The sequence below is a fragment of the Oncorhynchus clarkii genome, chromosome 20 (assembly GCF_045791955.1).
Source record: "Oncorhynchus clarkii lewisi isolate Uvic-CL-2024 chromosome 20, UVic_Ocla_1.0, whole genome shotgun sequence".
NCBI classification, from domain to species: Eukaryota; Metazoa; Chordata; class Actinopteri; order Salmoniformes; family Salmonidae; genus Oncorhynchus; species Oncorhynchus clarkii.
Genome location: NC_092166.1, coordinates 44177438 through 44198054, shown reverse-complemented (window position 1 = coordinate 44198054; position 20617 = coordinate 44177438). Strand labels below are relative to the sequence as shown.

Sequence of the window (20617 nt, the reverse complement as noted above, 5' to 3'; positions counted from 1 at the left end):
AAATGTGTTCTCTGTTGGAGATGTTGTAAATCTCCGTATACGAAGTACTTTTAATTAAAGCATTTTATATCTAAAATGTTATTATGAAAAATCTTATACCGAGTACACGTTGTGTTGCTACCATTGGTTGCCACTTGCAGGTAGTTGGCGTGGCGGTAACTGCTTGTAGTCAACAGAGGCTTCAGGTAATGTGCTACACAGCTAGCTAGCGATCCATGTTGCATGCTGTTAATCATGCTGCCATTGCTAAGATTCCGTTCATTAGCTAACCAGGGAGCTAGATAGTTAAAAGCTCTATTTTCAGACCCTACTTTAAATTTAACGTAACTAGCTAGCTCCCGTGTGGCGTAGCGGTATAAGGATAATGCATCTCAGTGTTAGAGGCGTCACTACAGACACTGGTTCGATCCCGGGCTGTATCACAACCGGCCGTGATCGGGAGTCCCATAGGGCGGCACTGTTATATAAATATTCATACACATAGCTCATATAAACAAAGACATTCCGTCGTAAGAACACATACACCCAGCCATAAGACTGACCCCCTCTTCCTTATATAAACACACATCTCATCTCCCTCTAACTGGCCGGTCCCAAGAGCAAAGAACTTTTGCTGTGCACCAATGGGGCCCGCTCTGGCTAGAGCAAGGCCCGCCTCCAACCCTCCGACCAGTCAAGAAGACCGAAACGACAAGACTCCACCTACTTTATTCTATGTATAAAAATGTATGTAACCATTGTATAGGCCTCTTTTTCACCTGGCTCCTTGCCGAGTTATGTGAACTAGGTCCGTGCACGTAAAACTGCGGGACAAGATATCTCTGACTCATTAAAACTGTCTTTTGTTACAACTGAAATCCACTCTGTCCAGCGTCCGTGATTTGGTCTCAACTCTCCAGTATTTGAACACTAACAGCACACAATTGGCCCAGAGTCTTCTCAAGTGCCCCCTGTGGATAGGGCAAGTACCCCCAGGGTTCCTAGTACCACTGGTTGGGAACCGCACTGTACTAGGGCACCCGCTAGAATCTCAAACAACACAAGTCTTGTCCCTATGCAGCCAGAGAAGTTGCAACATCAGGACTGAGATTGCAATTTACCACATTCATTTACACATTTGCATGCTTCAACTATGAACTGCCAGTATGACATTATTCAACCGATTGGTTGTTAGAGAGTTGACAGAGGTTTGATTATTGACTCTCACCACCTTTCTAATTTCAGCTGCTTGAGCCATGAGTGAGTTTCGGATACACCATGATGTCAATGAGCTGCTCAGTCTGCTTCATGTGCGAGGAGGTGATGGGGCAGAAGTGTTTATTGATCTACTGCAGAAGAACAGGACACCTTACATCACCACAACAGTGTCTGCACACAGTGCAAAGGTGATTGATGGGGAAGTTATTGGCAAATGTTTCATAGGATGATGATCTTCCTATGCGTTTCCTACAGATGATTAAACTTTCATTAAATTTTCAACGTTGATTCAACTTTCATTCACAGGTCAAAATAGCAGAGTATTCAAAGACGCCAGAGGACTTCCTAAGGAAATATGATGAGGTCAAGTCAAAAAATGTCCGCAACCTGGACCCACTGGTCTACCTCCTATCAAAGCTTAGTGAGGATAAAGAGGTAATCACTTACATTTTACATCTAATGTTGTTCAGATGCTGACAACTGCACTGTTCAAATGTCAAGTACAGTACAGTATTATGTAATGTCCCAATAACATTGTGTTGTTGATCTTCTCCAGATCCTCCAATGTCTGCAACAGAATGCCAAAGAAAGGTCTGAAGCGTCTGCTAATGCGACAACAAGTACAACCTTTGCTATCCCTCCAACCAGCACTAAGATGTCAATGCAGGAAATTGAAGAGCTGCGCAAGAAGCTGGGGAATGTCACTGCCAGCTCCAATGTGCCCCAGGTGTGTACTCGTGTCATTTTAAGGTTAATTTTGATTAGGGCCAGGATATTGTCTTCCTGACCAGGAAAGGCCTGATGCCCTATTATAGTCTATTACATATTTTTACTATTACTAGGTCAGGTCATGTATTCAGGAAAAAGTCCTGGCCCGCATGTGACTACCTCAAGTGAGCCGGACCAATTTGTTTTGAAAAGGCTAGAGTTGAATACATCTCAAAGTTCTACTACTCCCCCCCCCCCCCCCCCCCCCCCCCCCCCCATGTTTGCAGTCTGCTGAAATCACACGAAAGATGCTGTGGGACAGACACAACAAAAAGAACCCCACTCAGCCCAACCCGGTGTTTCCCAATTGGGTGTATGACCGTCCTGCTCTGATTGGGGACTTCATCACCGGTGCCACAGCAGCAGGAGACCCAGCAGTGGCCATTGGTATGAATGCTCCTCATATCTCACTTTGACACATTTTGATTGACTTCATGAAATTCCTGCATAGTTACACTGACTGAGTGGCTGCTCATTTTCATGTAATAACAAAATCTGTGAAAATGTACCTGGTATGTTTAGCGATTATGAGGATGAGCACACCACAAATCATCTCTTTGGTATTTTATGATCAGGTACAATGCCCCTGCCAGCCCAGGAGCAGGCGTTGGTTGATGATTTGCTCTTTGTGCTGGTCGGTGTGGACGGCAGAGACATCACGGCCCAGCCTGTCCTCGGGAGGCAGAATCGCTCCTTCATCGTTGACCTAACCCTTGACATGTCCATCAAGGAGCTGGACTACCAGTTGCCTTTGCATTTGCACTACTCTACTATAACACGGTGAGTGAACTTTAAGGTTAAGCAGCTATATTTCCCTTTATTGTCTCATTTGCTAGACTCAAATGTAGATCCTTACACCATCTGGAGATGTATCAAAGGAAAATGTGCATTGTGTTGTCAAATCATTTGGATTTTCTGGCATAACATTTTGGCTGTGTTATGTCTGGCAGCTTCACTGAGGAGAAGTCGTCTTTTGAGTACGGCCAGGTGAACCACGCCCTGACGGCAGCCATGAGGACCCTGATGAAGGAGTATCTGATCCTGGTGACCCAGCTGGAGCACCTCCACAGGCAGGGCATGCTTTCCCTGCAGAAGCTCTGGTTCTACATCCAGCCCACCATGAGGACTATGGAGATCCTAGCCTCCATTGGTAAAGCCTTAATGATCAAACAATAAAACATCTATATACAGTGGGGCAAAAAAGTATTTCGTCAGCCACCAATTGTGCAAGTTCTCCCACTTAAAAAGATGAGAGAGGCCTGTAATTTTCATCATAGGTACACTTCAACTATGACAGACACAATGAAAAAAAATCCAGAAAATCACATTGTAGGATTTTTAATGAATTTATTTGCAAATTATGGTGGAAAATAAGTATTTGGTCAATAACAAAAGTTTATCTCAATACTTTGTTATATACCTTTTGTTGGCAATGACAGAGGTCAAACGTTTTCTGTAAGTCTTCACAAGGTTTTCACACACTGTTGCTGGTATTTTGGCCCATTCCTCCATGCAGATCTCCTCTAGAGCAGTGATGTTTTGGGGCTGTTGCTGGGCAACACGGACTTTCAACTCCCTCCAAAGATTTTCTATGGGGTTGAGATCTGGAGACTGGCTAGGCCACTCCAGGACCTTGAAATACTTCTTACGAAGCCACTCCTTCGTTGCCCGGGCGGTGTGTTTGGGATCATTGTCATGCTGAAAGACCCAGCCACGTTTCATCTTCAATGCCCTTGCTGATGGAAGGAGGTTTTCACTCAAAATCTCACGATACATGGCCCCATTCATTCTTTCCTTTACACGGATTAGTTGTCCTGGTCCCTTTGCAGAAAAACAGCCCCAAAGCATGATGTTTCCACCCCCATGCTGCACAGTAGGTATGGTGTTCTTTGGATGCAACTCAGCATTCTTTGTCCTCCAAACACGACGAGTTGAGTTTTTACCAAAAAGTTATATTTTGGTTTCATCTGGCCATATGACATTCTCCCAATCTTCTTCTGGATCATCCAAATGCTCTCTAGCAACCTTCAGACGGGCCTGGACATGTACTGGCTTAAGCAGGGGGACACGTCTGGCACTGCAGTATTCCAGTCCCTGGCGGCGTAGTGTGTTACTGATGGTAGGCTTTGTTACTTTGGTCCCAGCTCTCTGCAGGTCATTCACTAGGTCCCCCGTGTGGTTCTGGGATTTTTGCTCACCGTTCTTGTGATCATTTTGATCCCACGGGGTGAGATCTTGCGTGGAGCCCCAGACCGAGGGAGATTACCAGTGGTCTTGTATGTCTTCCATTTCCTAATAATTGCTCCCACAGTTGATTTCTTCAAACCAAGCTGCTTACCTATTGCAGATTCAGTCTTCCCAGCCTGGTGCAGGTCTACAATTTTGTTTCTGGTGTCCTTTGACAGCTCTTTGGTTTTGGCCATAGTGGAGTTTGGAGTGTGACTGTTTGAGTTTGTGGACAGGTGTCTTTTATACTGATAACAAGTTCCAGCAGGTGCCATTAATACAGAAGAAGTTACAGGTCTGTGAGAGCCAGAAATCTTGCTTGTTTGTAGGTGACCAAATACTTATTTTCCACCATAATTTGCAAATAAATTCATTAAAAATCCTACAATGTGATTTTCTGGATTTTTTTTCTCCTTTTGTCTGTCATAGTTGAAGTGCCATAGTTGAAGTACCTATGATGAAAATTACAGGCCTCTCTCATCTTTTTAAGTGGGAGAACTTGCACAATTGGTGGCTGACTAAATACTTTTTTTCCCCACTGTATGTTCCATATGCATCATATATTCGATCATACAATATAATGTCGTTGGTAGATATATTTGCGTTGCTTTTCGGGTGCACTTTTGGACATTCAATTGTATTATGCTTAGACCGACCTGTCAGTGGTGTTATGCCGGTCTTGTTTTATGGTCTATGATGATTTGGTGATGGTTGTGTGTGTGGTATGGTCATTAAGGTATGTTGTTGCTGACTGCCCAAAGTAAAAAGTACTCATAGTATGAAAAAAAATGTCTCCAAAGGTTATTGATGTCTATTTAATCAGTGGGTGTCATGTTCTGTTTTCAAAGCCTCCTCGGTGGACAAAGGAGACTGCATGGGTGGGTCGACGTTGAGCCTCCTTCACGATCGTACCTTCAACTACACTGGAGACAGTCAGGCCCAGGAACTATGCCTCTACCTCACGAAAGCAGCTAGTGTCCCTTACTTTGAGATACTGGAGAAATGGATCTATAGAGGCATCATCAAGGACCCTTACAGGTACAGTCTTTTGTCGCTCAACTCATTTACCACAATTCTTACATTGAATCACATCAGTACTTTTCTACTGGGTCACAGGCTTGGACATGACTTAAGACACAATTTAGATTTCAGACAATGAGTTAGTTCAGCACATCTTTGGTGATTTATTTTGTCTTCATAGTGAATTCATGGTTGAAGAGCACGAGCTACAGAAAGAGAAGATCCAGGAGGACTACAACGACAAGTATTGGGATCAGCGGTACACAATCGTACAGCACAGAATTCCATCCTTTCTTCAGAAAATGGCAGACAAAATTTTGAGTACAGGTAAGACGCATCATACTATTTGGATCAGATTTGTTCCGATCACTTTTTAGTGCATCCTGACAATGCCCAGTGCAATTCACTGTGTTCCTGTGAAAAACTAATAGTATCAAGTTCTTGATCATTTTCTGAGTTGTTTGAGTTGGTTTTTCTTCTCGTCCTCTTCTATAGGTAAATATCTCAATGTGGTGAGAGAGTGTGGCCGAGACGTGACTTGTCCGGATGCTAAAGAGGTCCTTTACACTCTCAAGGAGAGAGCCTACGTGGAGCAGATAGAAAAATCCTACTACTACTACTCCAGTAAGGTCCTCCTAGACTTCCTGATGGAGGAGAAGGAGCTGGTCGCACGCCTTAGGTAAACAACAACAAAACTATAAATAGGTCAATAAAGTCTGATGGGTTTTTCGAATTTGGTATGTTCTGTTGTATGCTAAGAGATGTATTCTTCCTAGGTCAATCAAGCACTACTTCTTGATGGACAAGGGAGATTTCTTTGTCCATTTCATGGACATGACGGAAGAGGAGCTCAAAAAGCCAGTTGATGACATTGTCCCTCCCAGACTGGAGGCCTTGCTAGAGCTGGCTCTGAGGATGAGTACTGCTAACACAGACCCATTCAAAGATGACCTGAAGGTAAATATGCTAGAGTACCAGTCTGTAATTTATGCTATTTTGATTACAACAGCACTATCTAGTGGTTATTAAGGAGAGGAGCCTAATTCCTTATTCATTCCGGTTCATGACCTAAAATACATACTGTACACATTATGTTTTGAAATATTATTTCATGCATGCATTATGATGAATGAATAGGCTCATGTAACCTTCCCAAAATAAGTACTTGAAGAAAGTTCTCATTGTCTGAGCATATGGCTTACAGTACTTGAAGAGTGTGACGGTCTGGTTTTGGTAGCGCTCCAGTCCTCCCTGTCAAAATAAGCAGGACATTGAAATCGTATCACAGTATATCCCAGAGAAATATAAGTGCAGTCAATGTAAGTAACCTAATGTATGTTCCTTTAACTGTTAACTCAGATTGTATTGTCAGCAATAATCACATGCCCATAGAATTGATTTCTATTCTTTGCACTGAAACCGTCTACCTTAGGAAGAAGCCCACTATGGGCAGCCCACTCAGTATAATTGGCTCAAATGTGAATGTCACTGACATCTCTACCTCGCATCTGCCTCTCAGAGTAGCACTAAAAACAAGCAAGCAACCTACCTACATGTACATATTACCTCAATTACCTCAACTAACGTCTACCCCCACACATTGACTCGGTACCAGTACCCCCTGTATATAGTCCTTATAGTTAAAAGAAAAACATTTATTATTGTTTTAATGTTTTTAGCAAATATTTTCTTACTTAACCAATAATGCAGAGTTGTTTTTTTTATGGCTTGTAAGTAAGCATTTCATGGTAAGGTTGTACCTGTTGTATTTGGCCCATGTGACAAATCAAATTTGATTTGAAAAGTACTAAAAAATAGCCCATGTTAACATGTATTCTGAGGAACAAGGTTCATGAAATTGAAAACTTACTAACATCAGAAAACATTTATATTCTGGCCATCTCTAAAAACACACTTGGATAATTCCTTTAATGCAGTAGAAGCTATACATGGTTCTAGAATATATAGAAAAGAGAGAAATGTAAATGGGGGAGGTGTTGCTATGTATGTCGAGTCATACTCCTGTTGTGCTCCTCTCTCACCCTCTGTCAGATGATGGAGAAGTAATATGGCTACAGGTTCATCTGCCTCCTATTCTGGTAGGAAGTTGCTATAGACCACCGAGTGCTAAAAGTCTGTATTTGGACTAGATGTTTGAAATGCTCAATAATGTATGTGATATCAACAGGTCTATTTTTTGGGTGACCTAAATATTGACTGGTTGTCATCAAGCTGTCAACTCAAAAAGAAGCTTCAATCTGTAACCGATGCCAGCAATCCGGTTCATGTTATCAGTCAACCTACCAGGTTATTTACAAACAGAATAGGAACTGAATCATCTACGTGTATTGATCAGATCTTTACTAATGCTGCAGAAATCTGCTCTAGAGCAGTATCCACACCAATCAGATGTAGTGATCATAATATAATAGCCATATCTATAAAAACCAAAGTTCCAAAGATTGGACCTAAAATTGTGTAATGATGATTCCTATGTCGAAGATGTGAAAAATATTTGTTGGTCTGATGTATGTGATGAGGAACAACCTGATGCCACATATGAAGCATTTATGAAACGGCTTCTTCCGGTTTCTAATAGGCATGTGCCCATCAAGAAACTGTTAGAACTGCCAAATCCCTATTAATACAGTGCATTCGGAAAGTATTCAGACCTCTCAACTTTTCCCACATTTTGTTACGTTACAGACTTATTCTAAAATAGATTAAATAGTTTTTCCCCCCTCAATCTACACACAATACCCAATAATGACAAAGCCAAAACAGGTTTTAGAAATTTTTGCAAATGTATTAAAACAAAAAAACATATCACATTTGCATAAGCATTCATACCCTTTACTCAGTACTTTGTTGAAGCATCTTTGTCAGTGATTACAGCCTTGAGTCTTCTTGGTACGACGCTACAAGCTTGGCACACCTGTATTTGGGGAGTTTCTCCCATTATTCTCTGCAGATCCTCTCTAGCTCTGTCAGGTTGGATGGGGAGCATCGCTGCACAGCTATTTTCAGGTCTCTCCAGAGATATTAGATCGGGTTCAAGTCCTGGCTCTGGCTGGGCCACTCAAGGACATTCAGAGACTTGTCCTGAAGCCACTCCTGCGTTGTCTTGGCTGTGTGCTTAGGGTCGTTGTCCTGTTGGAAGGTAAACCTTCACCCCAGTCTGAGGTCTTGAGCACTCTGAAGCAGGTCCTTACACCATGGCAACCCTGCCTCCCAACAAGCTATGGGTATTGATCATATTCCGGCCACTTTTAGAAAAGGGGACTGTCTTAAACAGTTAAAACAAAGGGAACGTTTTGGGATTTACAAACTACAGGTCACTCAGTACCCTGGTTTAAACAAAGATATGGATTTACAAACTACAGGCCACTATGTACCCTGGTTTAAATGAAGATATGGATTTACAAACTACAGGCCACTAAGTACCCTGGTTTAAATGAAGATATGGATTTACAAACTACAGGCCACTAAGTACCCTGGTTTAAATGAATATATGGATTTACAAACTACAGGCCACTAAGTACCCTGGTTTAAATGAAGATATGGATTTACAAACTACAGGCCACTATGTACACTGGTTTAAATGAAGATATGGATTTACAAACTACAGGTCACTCAGTACCCTGGTTTAAACAAAGATATGGATTTACAAACTACAGGCCACTATGTACCCTGGTTTAAATGAAGATATGGATTTACAAACTACAGGCCACTAAGTACCCTGGTTTAAATGAATATATGGATTTACAAACTACAGGCCACTAAGTACCCTGGTTTAAATGAAGATATGGATTTCTCACCCTTCCTGTAGGGTCGTGATGGGTCCATTTGCTGTCATCTAGTGGACATTTTGCTCAATTGCCCTCAGCTATGTTTAGACTGTTGTTGTTCATGTTTTGCTGTGTTCTAGTGACTATGGAATATATTTCTTTCTTATTCTTGACACTTCTCCCAGTCATATTTAAGGTTAGAACTACCTTTCTATGTGTTCTGATACTTCTAGCTTGGAGTTGTATATTTATGATAACATAGCTACAGTATTTCACTTTTTAATGTGTATAGTATTGCTTACTAGGTGTGTCCAATCAATTTTGTAACCACTCCCTCTTCTAATTAGGGCTGATTGGAAAAGCTGTTCAAAAGCGGACATTGTATTATTTCTTTGTACCCACTGACGAAGGCCATGCAGCCAAAATGCGTCAGATTAAAAAAAAAAAAACTTGGTTTCTATTGAACATACAAATAAAGGCATTTGAATTAATTATATGAAGAGTGCCTTGATCCTCCTTTCTTAATGAAATAACACATATGGAATCATGTAGTACCCAAAAAAAGTTTATATATTTCAGTTCCTTCAAAGTAGCCACCCTTTGCCTTGATGACAGTTTTGTACATTCTTGGCATTCTTTCAACCAGCTTCATGAGGTAGTCCTGGAATGCATTTCAATTAACAGGCGTGCCTGGTTAAAAGTGAATTTGTGGAATTTCTTTCCTTCTAAATGTGTTCAGTTGTGACAAAAAAGTGTTTCCTTTAACCTTTATTTAACTAGGCAAGTCGGTTAAGAACATTCTTATTTACAATGACGGCCTACACCGGCCAAACCCGGACAACGCTGGGCCAATTGTGCACCGCCCTATGGGACTCCCAATCACGGCCGGTTGTGATACAGCCTGGATTCTAACCATGGTTTCTGTAGTGACGCCTCTAGTCCATTTTATGGCAAGAACAGATCAAATTAGCAAAGAGAAACAACAGTCCATCATTACTTTAAGGCATGAAGGTCGCAAAAAACCTTCAAGTGCTATGATGAAACTGGTTCTCATGAGGACCGCCACAGGAAATAAAGACCTAGAGTTACCTCTGCTGCAGAGGATACGTTCATTAGAGTTAACTGCACCTCAGATTGCAGACCAAAGAAATGCTTCACGGTGTTCAAGTAACAGACACATCTCAACATCAACTGTTCAGAGGAGACTGTGTGAATCAGGCCTTCATGCTCAAATTGCTGCAAAGAAAGCACTACTAAAGGGCACCAATAAGAAGAAGAGACATGCTTGGGCCAAGAAACGCGAGCAAAGGACGTTAAACCAGTGTAAATCTGTCCTTTGGTCTGATGAGTCCAACTGTGAGATTTTTGGTTCCAACCACCATGTATTTGTGAGATGCAGAGTAGGTGAACAGATGATCTTGCATTTGTGGTTCCCACTGTGAAGCATGGAGGAAGAGGTGTGATGGTGTGGAGGCGCTTTGCTGGTGACACTGTCTGAGATTTATTTAGAATGCCAGGCACACTTAACCAGCATGGCTACCACAGCATTCAGCAGCATACACCATCCCATCTGGTTTGCGCTTAGTGGGACATTTTGTTTTTCAACAAGGGCTATTTGACCACGAAGGAGAGTGAAGGAGTGCTGCATCAGATGACCTGTCCTCCACAGTCACCCGACCTCAACCCAATTGAGATGGATTGGGATGAGTTGGACCACAGAGTGAAGGAAAAGCAGCCAACATGTGTCCTGCATATGTGGGAACTCCTTCTAGACTGTTGGAAAAGCATTCCTCATGAGGTTGGTTGAGAGAATGTGCAAAGCTGTCAAGGCGAAAGTGTGGCTACTTTGAAGAATATAAAATATATTTTGATTTGTTTAACTTTTTTTGGTTACTACATGATTCCATATGTGTTATTTCATAGTTCTAATGTGTTCACTATTATTCTACATAGTAAAAATAAAGAAAAACCTTTCAATGAGTAGGTGTGTCCAAACTCACATGCGCCGAATACATATACCGTGAAATGCTTACTTACACGCCCTTAACCAATAATGCATGTTTTTTTTAAGTAAGAAATGTGATATTTCATTTATTTGTTTATTTTCAGACATTTGCAACCTGTACCGTAAGTTAAATTCTAGGCATAAAAGCCAACTCCGCTCCATCAATCAGGCAGGCGGCTTCATTGAGGCACATGGCTTGTTCATAACAAAACCCTATAATATTGCCAACCACTTTAATAACGTTTTTGTTGAGAAGATTAGCAATCTTAGGCATGACGTGCAAACATCAACCGCTGAGCTTTCATATTCATACATAACGGACCAAATAATGAAAGACAAGCACTGTAGTTTATGAGTTCCACAAAGTGGGAGTGGAAGAGGTGAAACATTTTTTTGCTATCTATAAATAAGGACAAGCCAACTGGTACCAACAACCTGGATGGTAAATTGCTGAGGTTGGTAGCGGAATACATTGTGACTCCTGTTTGCCACATCGTCACTGTAAAGCTTAGAAGATGGTGTGTGCCCTCAGGCCTTGAGGGAGGCCATTCCGCTGCTCAAGAATATCAGAGCACCGGTTCAAACAGCCTGTTACCGGCACTTGGCAAACTTTTGGAAATAATTGTGTTTGAACAGATACAAAATTATTTTACAGAAAACAAACCAATGACAGACTTTCAGCATGCTTATAAGGAAGGGCACTCAACATGCTCGGGACTGACACAAATTATTTGTTGAAAGTAATTGATAGAAGATTGTGGGAGCTGTTAGACTTCAGTGCAGCTTTTGAGATCATTGATCATAACCTGTTGCTGAAAAAACATAGGTATTATGGATTTGTATCCTTTCAATTATGGATTGAGAGTTGGATTGGTGTACAGCCGGGCAGCCGGCTTTGGCCATTATTGTTTTTCGTTTTTACTAATGACCTTCCACTGACCTTGAATAAAGCCTGTGTGTCAGTCTATGTACGCTGACGACTCAACAGTATATATGTTGGCTATTACACTAAAATAAATAAATGTACCCATTTACATTGAGCTCCAGTCAGTTTTAGAATGGGTAACTAGGCTGGTGCTAAATATAAAAAATGAAAGACATCGTTTTTGGGACAAATCACTCGTTCAACCCTAAACCAACATCTAGCTCTATTATTGAATAATGTGGGGATTGAGCCAAGTTGAGGAGACTAAACTGCTGGGTGAAACCCTATATAGCAAGCGGTCATGGTGAAAACATACAGACTCAATGGTTGCTAAAATGGGAAGAGGTCTGTCCGTGATAAGGCGTTGCTCTGCTTTCTTGACGTCTCAGTCGACCAGACAGGTCCTACAGGCCGTAGTTTTGTTACACCTGGACTACTGCCCAGTTGTGTGGTCGTGCGGCAAAGAGCGACATGGATAAATTGCAGTTGGTCCAGAACAGAGCAGCACATATTGCACTTAATGTCCAGGGAGCGTGAATGTCAGTAATGTGCATGTCAATCTCTCCTGGCTCAAAAGTTGAGAGATTGACATGCATCACTATTGATCTTTGTGTGAGGTGTTGATGTGTTGAAGGTACCAAACTGTCTGTTCAAGCAGTTGGCGCAGTGTTATGTATATTATGTATTTTATTTGTGTTGGGTAATTGGGGATACCAATAAAAAATATGAAATAATTACAGCAGCTGGGCACACTGTTGACTACTTTAAGGAGAACCTAAAGTAATTTATGATCTTGTTATTCAAATGGCATCATTGCTGTTTACCGCATTAGACCATTTCTTATAGATGCACTTTAGCACAGTAATAGAAAATTGCTGAAGGGCAGAATCGCAAATGTCTATAGGCTATACATATAAAAGACTATATGACTGTTTTGGGAGGGGCTTCACACTGAACTCATCCATCCACCCTCTGTTCCTGTTTCCCAGATTGACCTAATGCCTCATGACGTGATCACCCAGCTGCTGCGGGTGCTGGACATTGAGACCAAGCAGGAGAAGGCCATCATCAATGCCGACCCCACCGAGGTGGCCCTCAGCGGCCTGGTGGCCTTCTCCTTCGACTACATCGTCAAGTGGCCGCTGTCGCTCATTATCAACAGGTAGCTACACTGGGGCTATATCCAAGGCCAGGTCTCCCTTGGGTAAGAGGTCTTCGGACCTCAGTATGACCTGGTTAAAAGAAGGTGAAAAAGGCTCCCTTGAAAATGGGATAAAAAAAAGTTTTATAAAGTTTTATACCCTAATGTATAGCTCCTTAATCTATTGAGAAACCCCCCTCGGGGACCCAAAACCAGGGCGTGCCAAATGCCAATACTATAATCATGTGTTCTGAATTTGTATATAGACTGCTCAAAAAAATAAAGGGAACACTTAAACAACACAATGTAACTCCAAGTCAATCACACTTCTGTGAAATCAAACTGTCCACTTAGGAAGCAACACTGATTGACAATACATTTCACATGCTGTTGTGCAAATGGAATAGACAACTGGTGGAAATTATAGGCAATTAGCAAGACACCCCCAATAAAGGAGTGGTTCTGTAGGTGGTGACCACAGACCACTTCTCAGTTCCTATGCTTCCTGGCTGATGTTTTGGTCACTTTTGAATGCTGGCGGTGCTTTCACTCTAGTGGTAGCATGAGACGGAGTCTACAACCCACACAAGTGGCTCAGGTAGTGCAGCTCATCCAGGATGGGACATCAAAGCGAGCTGTGGCAAGAAGGCTTGCTGTGTCTGTCAGCGTAGTGTCCAGAGCATGGAGGCGCTACCAGGAGACAGGCCAATACATCAGGAGACGTGGAGGAGGCCGTGGGAGGGCAACAACCCAGCAGCAGGACCGCTACCTCCGCCTTTGTGCAAGGAGGAGCACTGCCAAAGCCCTGCAAAATGACCTCCAGCAGGCCACAAATGTGCATGTGTCTGCTCAAACAGTCAGAAACAGACTCCATGAGGGTGGTATGAGGGCCCGACATCCACAGGTGGGGGTTGTGCTTACAGCCCAACACCGTGCAGGACGTTTGGCATTTGCCAGAGAACACCAAGATTGGCAAATTCGCCACTGGCGCTCTGTGCTCTTCACAGATGAAAGCAGGTTCACACTGAGCACATGTGACAGACGTAACAGTCTGGAGACGCCGTGGAGAACGTTCTGCTGCCTGCAATATCCTCCAGCATGACCGGTTTGGTGGTGGGTCAGTCATGGTGTGGGGTGGCATTTCTTTGGGGGGCCGCAAAGCCCTCCATGTGCTCGCCAGAGGTAGCCTGACTGCCATTAGGTACCGAGATGAGATCCTCAGACCCCTTGTGAGACCATATGCTGGTGCGGTTGGCCCTGGGTTCCTCCTAATGCAAGACAATGCTAGACCTCATGTGCCTGGAGTGTGTCAGCAGTTCCTGCAAGAGGATGGCATTGATGCTATGGACTGGCCCGCCCGTTCCCCAGACCTGAATCTAATTGAGCACATCTGGGACATCATGTCTCGCTCCATCCACCAACGCCACATTGCACCACAGACTGTCCAGGAGTTGGCGGATGCTTTAGTCCAGGTCTGGGAGGAGATCCCTCAGGAGACCATCTCACCTCATCAGGAGCATGCCCAGGCGTTGTAGGGAGGTCATACAGGTACGTGGAGGCCACACACACTACTGAGCCTCATTTTGACTTGTTTTAAGGACATTACATCAAAGTTGGATCAGCGGATCAGCCTGTAGTGTGGTTTTCCACTTTAATTTTGAGTGTGACTCCAAATCCAGACCTCCATGGGTTGATAAATTTGATTTCCATTGATAATTTTTGTGTGATTTTGTTGTCAGCACATTCAACTGTGTAAAGAAAAAAGTATTTAATAAGAATATTTCATTCATTCAGATCTAGGATGTGTTATTTTAGTGTTCACTTTTTTACTGCAAACATGTCGAGAGGCTGTTGTGCAACGTGTGGATCAGCAACAAAACAGCCAAGCAGCACGCCTTGCACAGAGCCAAGTGGTGAGTTGACAAAACTCCTTCAGTTAACTTCCTTGTTTGTTTCTCTAGTGCCAGCTTCCTAATATCAAGTTCTGATATGAGCTATCTGGTTTCCTCCTCCCTGTAGGTTTGCAACAGCGTTTGCCTTGAGACAGCGCATGCTGAACTTTGTACAGAACATCCAGTACTACATGATGTTTGAAGTCATGGAGCCCACCTGGCATATCATGGAGAAGAACTTGAAATCTGTGAGTGGATTGTAACCAAGGCTGCTTTTCACCTTGATAGCATTCAGTGCTATTATGTGTTAGCATTTAGTTGTGTCTATCGTAATTGTTCTGTGCATTAAGCCACAGCATGCAGTTATTAGGAGCAATGAAAATAAATGTAATTGGGACTGGAAAAAAACGTTTGACCGCAACAATCTTTACAAATGTCAGCCATGAGGCTTTACTTTGCTTTGACCCAAGATTGTTCCCGTCAAATGTTTTTTACCAGTCCCAATTACATTTATTTTCATTGCTCCTAATAACTGCATGCTGTGGCTTAGTGCACACTGTCGTAACAGTCCCAAGCCCTGCATTGATCAGGAATATCTTAATATAGGCCATCTTGTCTTCCCCAGGCCTCCAACATAGACGACGTGCTGTGTCATCACACCAGCTTCCTGGACAACTGCCTGAAGGACTGCATGCTGACCAACCCAGAGCTGCTTAAGATCTTTTCCAAGCTCATGTCCGTGTGTGTCATGTTCACCAACTGCATGCAGGTGCGTGGATGTGGAACGCAACTACAAAACCGTGAACGTCAAGGCAGCTTGTTTTAGCTTACATGTAGTGTTTTTGAATGTTTGAATTGACGTGCATCTCATGCACATTAGATAATCTGACTGCAGTATTATGATATGTAGCCTAATATCTCCCCCCCAGTGTTCAGTGTATGACTTTACAGTGTCTCTCACTGGTGATCCTTATTAAATGTGTGTCTACAGTATATTCGGAAAGTATTCAGACCCCTTGACTTTTTCCACACTTTGTTAAGTTACATACTTATTCTAATTTTGATTAAATTAATTGTTTTCCTCATCAATCTACACACAATACCCCATAATGACAAAGCGAAAACAGGTTATTGGAAATGTATTTAAAAAATTAAAAAACAGAAGTACCTTATTTACATAAGTATTCAGACTATGAGATTCGAAATTGAGGTCAGGTGCATCCTGTTTCCGTCGATCATCCTTGAGATGTATCTACAACTTGGAGTCCACCTGTGGTAAATTCAATTGCTTGGGCATGATTTGGAAAGGCACACACTTGTCTATATAAGGTCCCACAGTTGACAGTGCATGTCAGAGCAAAAACCAAGCCAAGAGGTTGAAGGAATTGTCCATAGCGCTCCTACACAGGATTGTGTCGAGGCACAGATCTGGGGAAGAGTACCAAAAAATGTCTGCAGCATTGAAGGTCCCCAAGAACACAGTGGCCTCCATCATTCTTAAATGGAAGAAGTTTTGAATCACCAAGACTCTTCCTAGAGCTAGCCGCCTGGCCAAACTGAGCAATCGGTGGAGAAGGGCCTTGGTCAGGGAGGTGACCAAGAACCCGATGGTCACTATGACAAAGCTCCAGAGTTCTTCTGTGGAGTTGGGAGAACCTTCCCGAAGGACAACCATCTCTGCAGCACTCCATCAATGAGGCCTTTACGGTAGAGTGGCCAGGCAGAAGCCACTTTTCAGTAAAAGGCACATGACAGCCTACTTGGAGTTGCCAAGAGGCACCTAAAGGACTCTCGGACCATGATGAACCGGATTCTCTTGTCTGATGTAACCAAGATTGAACTCTTTGGCCTGACTGTCAAGCGTCACGTCTGGAAGAAACCTGGCACCATCCCTACGGTGAAGCATGGTAGTGGCAACATCATGCTGTGGGGATGTTTTTCAGCGGCAGGTACTGGTAGACTATTTAAGATTGATGGAAAGATTAACGGAGCAAAGTATAGAGAGATGCTTGATGAAAACCTGCTCCAGAGCACTCAGGACCTCAGACTGGGGCGAAGGTTCACCTTCCAATAGGTGAACCTTCACCTGTTGGGACAAGTCTCTGAATGTCCTTGAGTGGCCCAGCCAGAGCCCGGACTTGAACCCGATCAAACGTCTCTGGAGAGACCTGAAAATAGCTGTGCAGTGACTCTCCCCATCCAACCTGACAGAGCTTGAGAGGATCTGCAGAGAACAATGGGATAAACTCCCCAAACACCAGCGTGCCAAGCTTGTAGCATCATACCCAAGAAGACTCAGGGCTGTAATCGCTGCCAAAGGTGCTTCAACAAAGTACTGAGTGAAGAAGGGTATGAATACTTATGTAAATGTGATATTTCAGGTTTTTTTTTGTTAATACATTTGCAAAAAATTCTAAAAACCTGTTTTTGCTTTGTCATAATCGGGTATTGTGTGTAGATTGATGAGGGGGGAAAATTATTTTCTACATTTTAGAATAAGGCTGTAACGTAACAAAATGTGGAAAAAGTCAAGGGGTTTGAATACTTTGTATTTCCTGGTGTAGCGCTTCACCCGGAGCATGAAGCTGGACCGGGAGTTGAACCGGCTGTCTCTGGAGCGTGGCACCATGGAGGGTCCTCCCACCCAGAGCGAACGCACCGAGGAGCTAGAGAAGAAGAGACTCACCTCCAAGGTAACTACACACATACTAATTTACAGCAGATACTCACTAACCAACTTGTAGCAGTGTTTTCAAAGGTTAAACATGTATGAAAATCTGTGTTTTATATGCGTATGTTATATAGAACAACAACCAAATACAGTAGTATTGTAATGATGGCAATTAGTATTTGAGACAGAATAGAAATGCTATCTATCAAATATAGCATGATTTATGATGTGATATGCTATGCTATTCCCCAACCAGCAAGTGTCTTACCTATGTGGTTTCCCACATTGTCAGTTTCTAGCGGAGCACGTGGACACCCTGCAGTCAGACTCATGCTTCGAAGCCACCGTCAGCAAGTTTGACAGCAACTTCAGTACACTGCTCCTGGACCTGCTGGACAAGCTCAGCGTCTACAGCACCAACGACTGTGAGCACAGCATGATAAACATCATCTACAGGTGGGTCTACTGCACAGCGCCCGGTTTCTGATAGCGATGGAATCTAGACTTACACGTATTTTGGTCGAAAATGTAACATGAGTTTCGCAAAAACACCCCGCAGAGAGAACGTTCACTAAGTGCGTCATTGGAGCATGTGTCGATACTGATGGGAACGAAAGAAAGGCGTCGCTGCGCTTGGATCAGCTTTCTCCATTCACGTCTTACCTTAACATTTATAATTATTCCACACTACTGACGACAGATCAGCTCCTAGAGATATATTATCACCCATCTGGCTGCAAATATTGAGGTGGCTTATTCTAATGCTTAGCCTACCCTATAATAATGCACGGACTAAATTTGGTACATCATGTTACACTTGAAAATAAAAGAGAGCCGCACACTCTAGGAGCTCAGATGCAAAAATGTAATGTCCAACGTTTCGACAGCCAAGCTGTCTTCATCAGGGTATAATCAAACACTGCAGGATGACTCGTTTATATAGTGTCAAAAGACACAGGTGTCTGTAATCATGGCCAAGTGTGGCCTAATATCATTGGTTAATTATCAAATATTAAAATGGCATACAAAGAACAGCATACAAAAAAACAACAGATCAACAGCATACAATCATAGATTCATTTTAAACTACACAAGCTTACAAACAATTACAATGGCAAAGTCACAATAATCACAAGAATGGCTTGTAGGAGAATATAACACTAGATCTGGTAGAAGAAAATACAAAGAAGAAACCAACCGTTTTTATTTTTATTTTACCACCATCTTTGAAATCCAACAGAAAGGTCCCACGTCCAGCCATCACTCTGGTTGTAATTCCGATGGTGTCCACAAGATAGCAGCAGTGTATGTGCAAAGTTTCTTGGAGTATGAGCGAACTACATGACATTTAGTGTGAAGTCACCCAGGTACATTTGGGCAAATCGTGAAGGAGACATTTGCATTCATATGACATTTTTCTGCAAAAATATCATAAACTGTATACTTGGACTTTGATTTAGCTTTTCCAGTATTAGTAGCCATATTATAAGTTCAACATTTGCAAAACAACCAGATTTCGTAACTTTCATAATTCTGAATATGTCCAAAAGGAAAAGGCATGCTGTCGCACAAGGTTTGCAGCTAAATTTTGCGACACATACAGGGTTTCTCATTGGCTATCTAGCTAGCTTTGTTTGACCCCGATTTTGACAAAGTTAGAGTCGATCAAGTGAAGACCACCCGCGTCATCGGAGTGCCATGAAGGCGTCGCTCTCTGACCAAATTTGGTGTCCTATAGGATATACTACACCCCTAATGATATAGTGAAGTCTAGTTACGTTCTAGGATCTCTGAGGAATACATACAAACGTGATTTGACTGGTTGAAACAACGTTTAGGATTAGATTTTCACAGATTCCTTTCTTCTTCTTTTTTTCATTTTTTTTTCAAATTGAACGAGTGGAAATACAAAATCGATCGTGAATTCTATATAGACCTTTTTAGGATATGAAAAAGGATTTTATCTAACAAAACGTCACTTCATGTTATCTCTGGGACTATTTTGGATGATAAATCAGAGCAAGTTTTCAGAATGTATATACACATTTCACCTTTAGAGGTGAATTTATCAAACCTATTGCGGTGAAAAAAGTGTTTTGTTGTTTGGAGCTCTCCTCAAACAATAGCATGGCATTTTTCCGCATAAATAGCTACTGTAAATTGGACAGTGCAGTTATATTAACAATAATTTAAGCTTTCAGCCGATATAAGACGCTTGACCTCATCGGTGTGCATCGTGTGATTCTAACCAATTATTTGTAGGCATTGCCTACTAATTGTCTAATAATTGGATGATGCCATTGGAAAAACACCTTTTCACATATGTTGATATTGGGATGGTGCTGGAGATTACGAATATGAAGTGATTTTCTTTATTTCCCTTTAAGATGCTTTGGGGAAAAAGGGCCCAGGACCAGAGTTGGGAACCCCTGGCCTATAGATCCTAGTTAGTTGCTTAAATGGATAGGCTTAGCTATAGTTATAATCCTAGTCAAAACTGATTTGAACTTGATTCCATAGGTTGGATTTCAACGGGTTCTACACAGAGCGCCTTGAGAGGATGGCTATAGAGAGAAGTCAGAAGGCTGCTGCATAGCACTGTTTTATGTGAGTGTTCATGATGGTCACCCACTCTATAAGTATTTATTTCTCCTACTCATGCCCATATCAAAAACCAACTTCAAAGACGACATTCCTCTCCACATCAAACATGAAGCTGTCAAACATAAAGCTGTTTAGTGTTTTATTCAAGAAACTATCACCATAGATTTGACTATATGGTGTTTTCCCCTTTATGGGCATAGGAATAAATAATCATGAACTGTATGAATTTCTCTCAGAAGAATTTAAAGAAAACCTGGACCTCTATATGGGTAACTTGTTTTTTACCTTGTGAAAATTGTTTTTGTGTTTTATTGTTCAATAAAAAAAATATGAAATGTCCCCAAGCATTCTCTTTGTGCTCTTTGTTTACACAATTCAAA

The 20617-nt window shown here is 42.2% G+C and overlaps 1 protein-coding gene across 1 annotated transcript; it reads left to right on the top strand.

Annotated features, from left to right (window-relative positions):
- The first annotated feature begins 129 nt into the window (after nt 1-129).
- LOC139377097 (gamma-tubulin complex component 2-like) lies at nt 130-20576 on the top strand. Its single transcript, XM_071120134.1, has 19 exons — nt 130-185; nt 1225-1385; nt 1504-1632; nt 1754-1924; nt 2193-2352; nt 2541-2745; nt 2916-3115; nt 5040-5229; nt 5393-5538; nt 5707-5890; nt 5988-6168; nt 12919-13091; nt 13337-13376; nt 14886-14983; nt 15090-15210; nt 15588-15731; nt 17527-17655; nt 17926-18089; nt 20154-20576. The coding sequence occupies exons 2-19, from the start codon at nt 1236-1238 to the stop codon at nt 20227-20229; spliced, it is 2661 nt and encodes an 886-aa protein (XP_070976235.1). The 5' UTR covers nt 130-185; nt 1225-1235; the 3' UTR covers nt 20230-20576.
- Nucleotides 20577-20617: the final 41 nt, after the last annotated feature.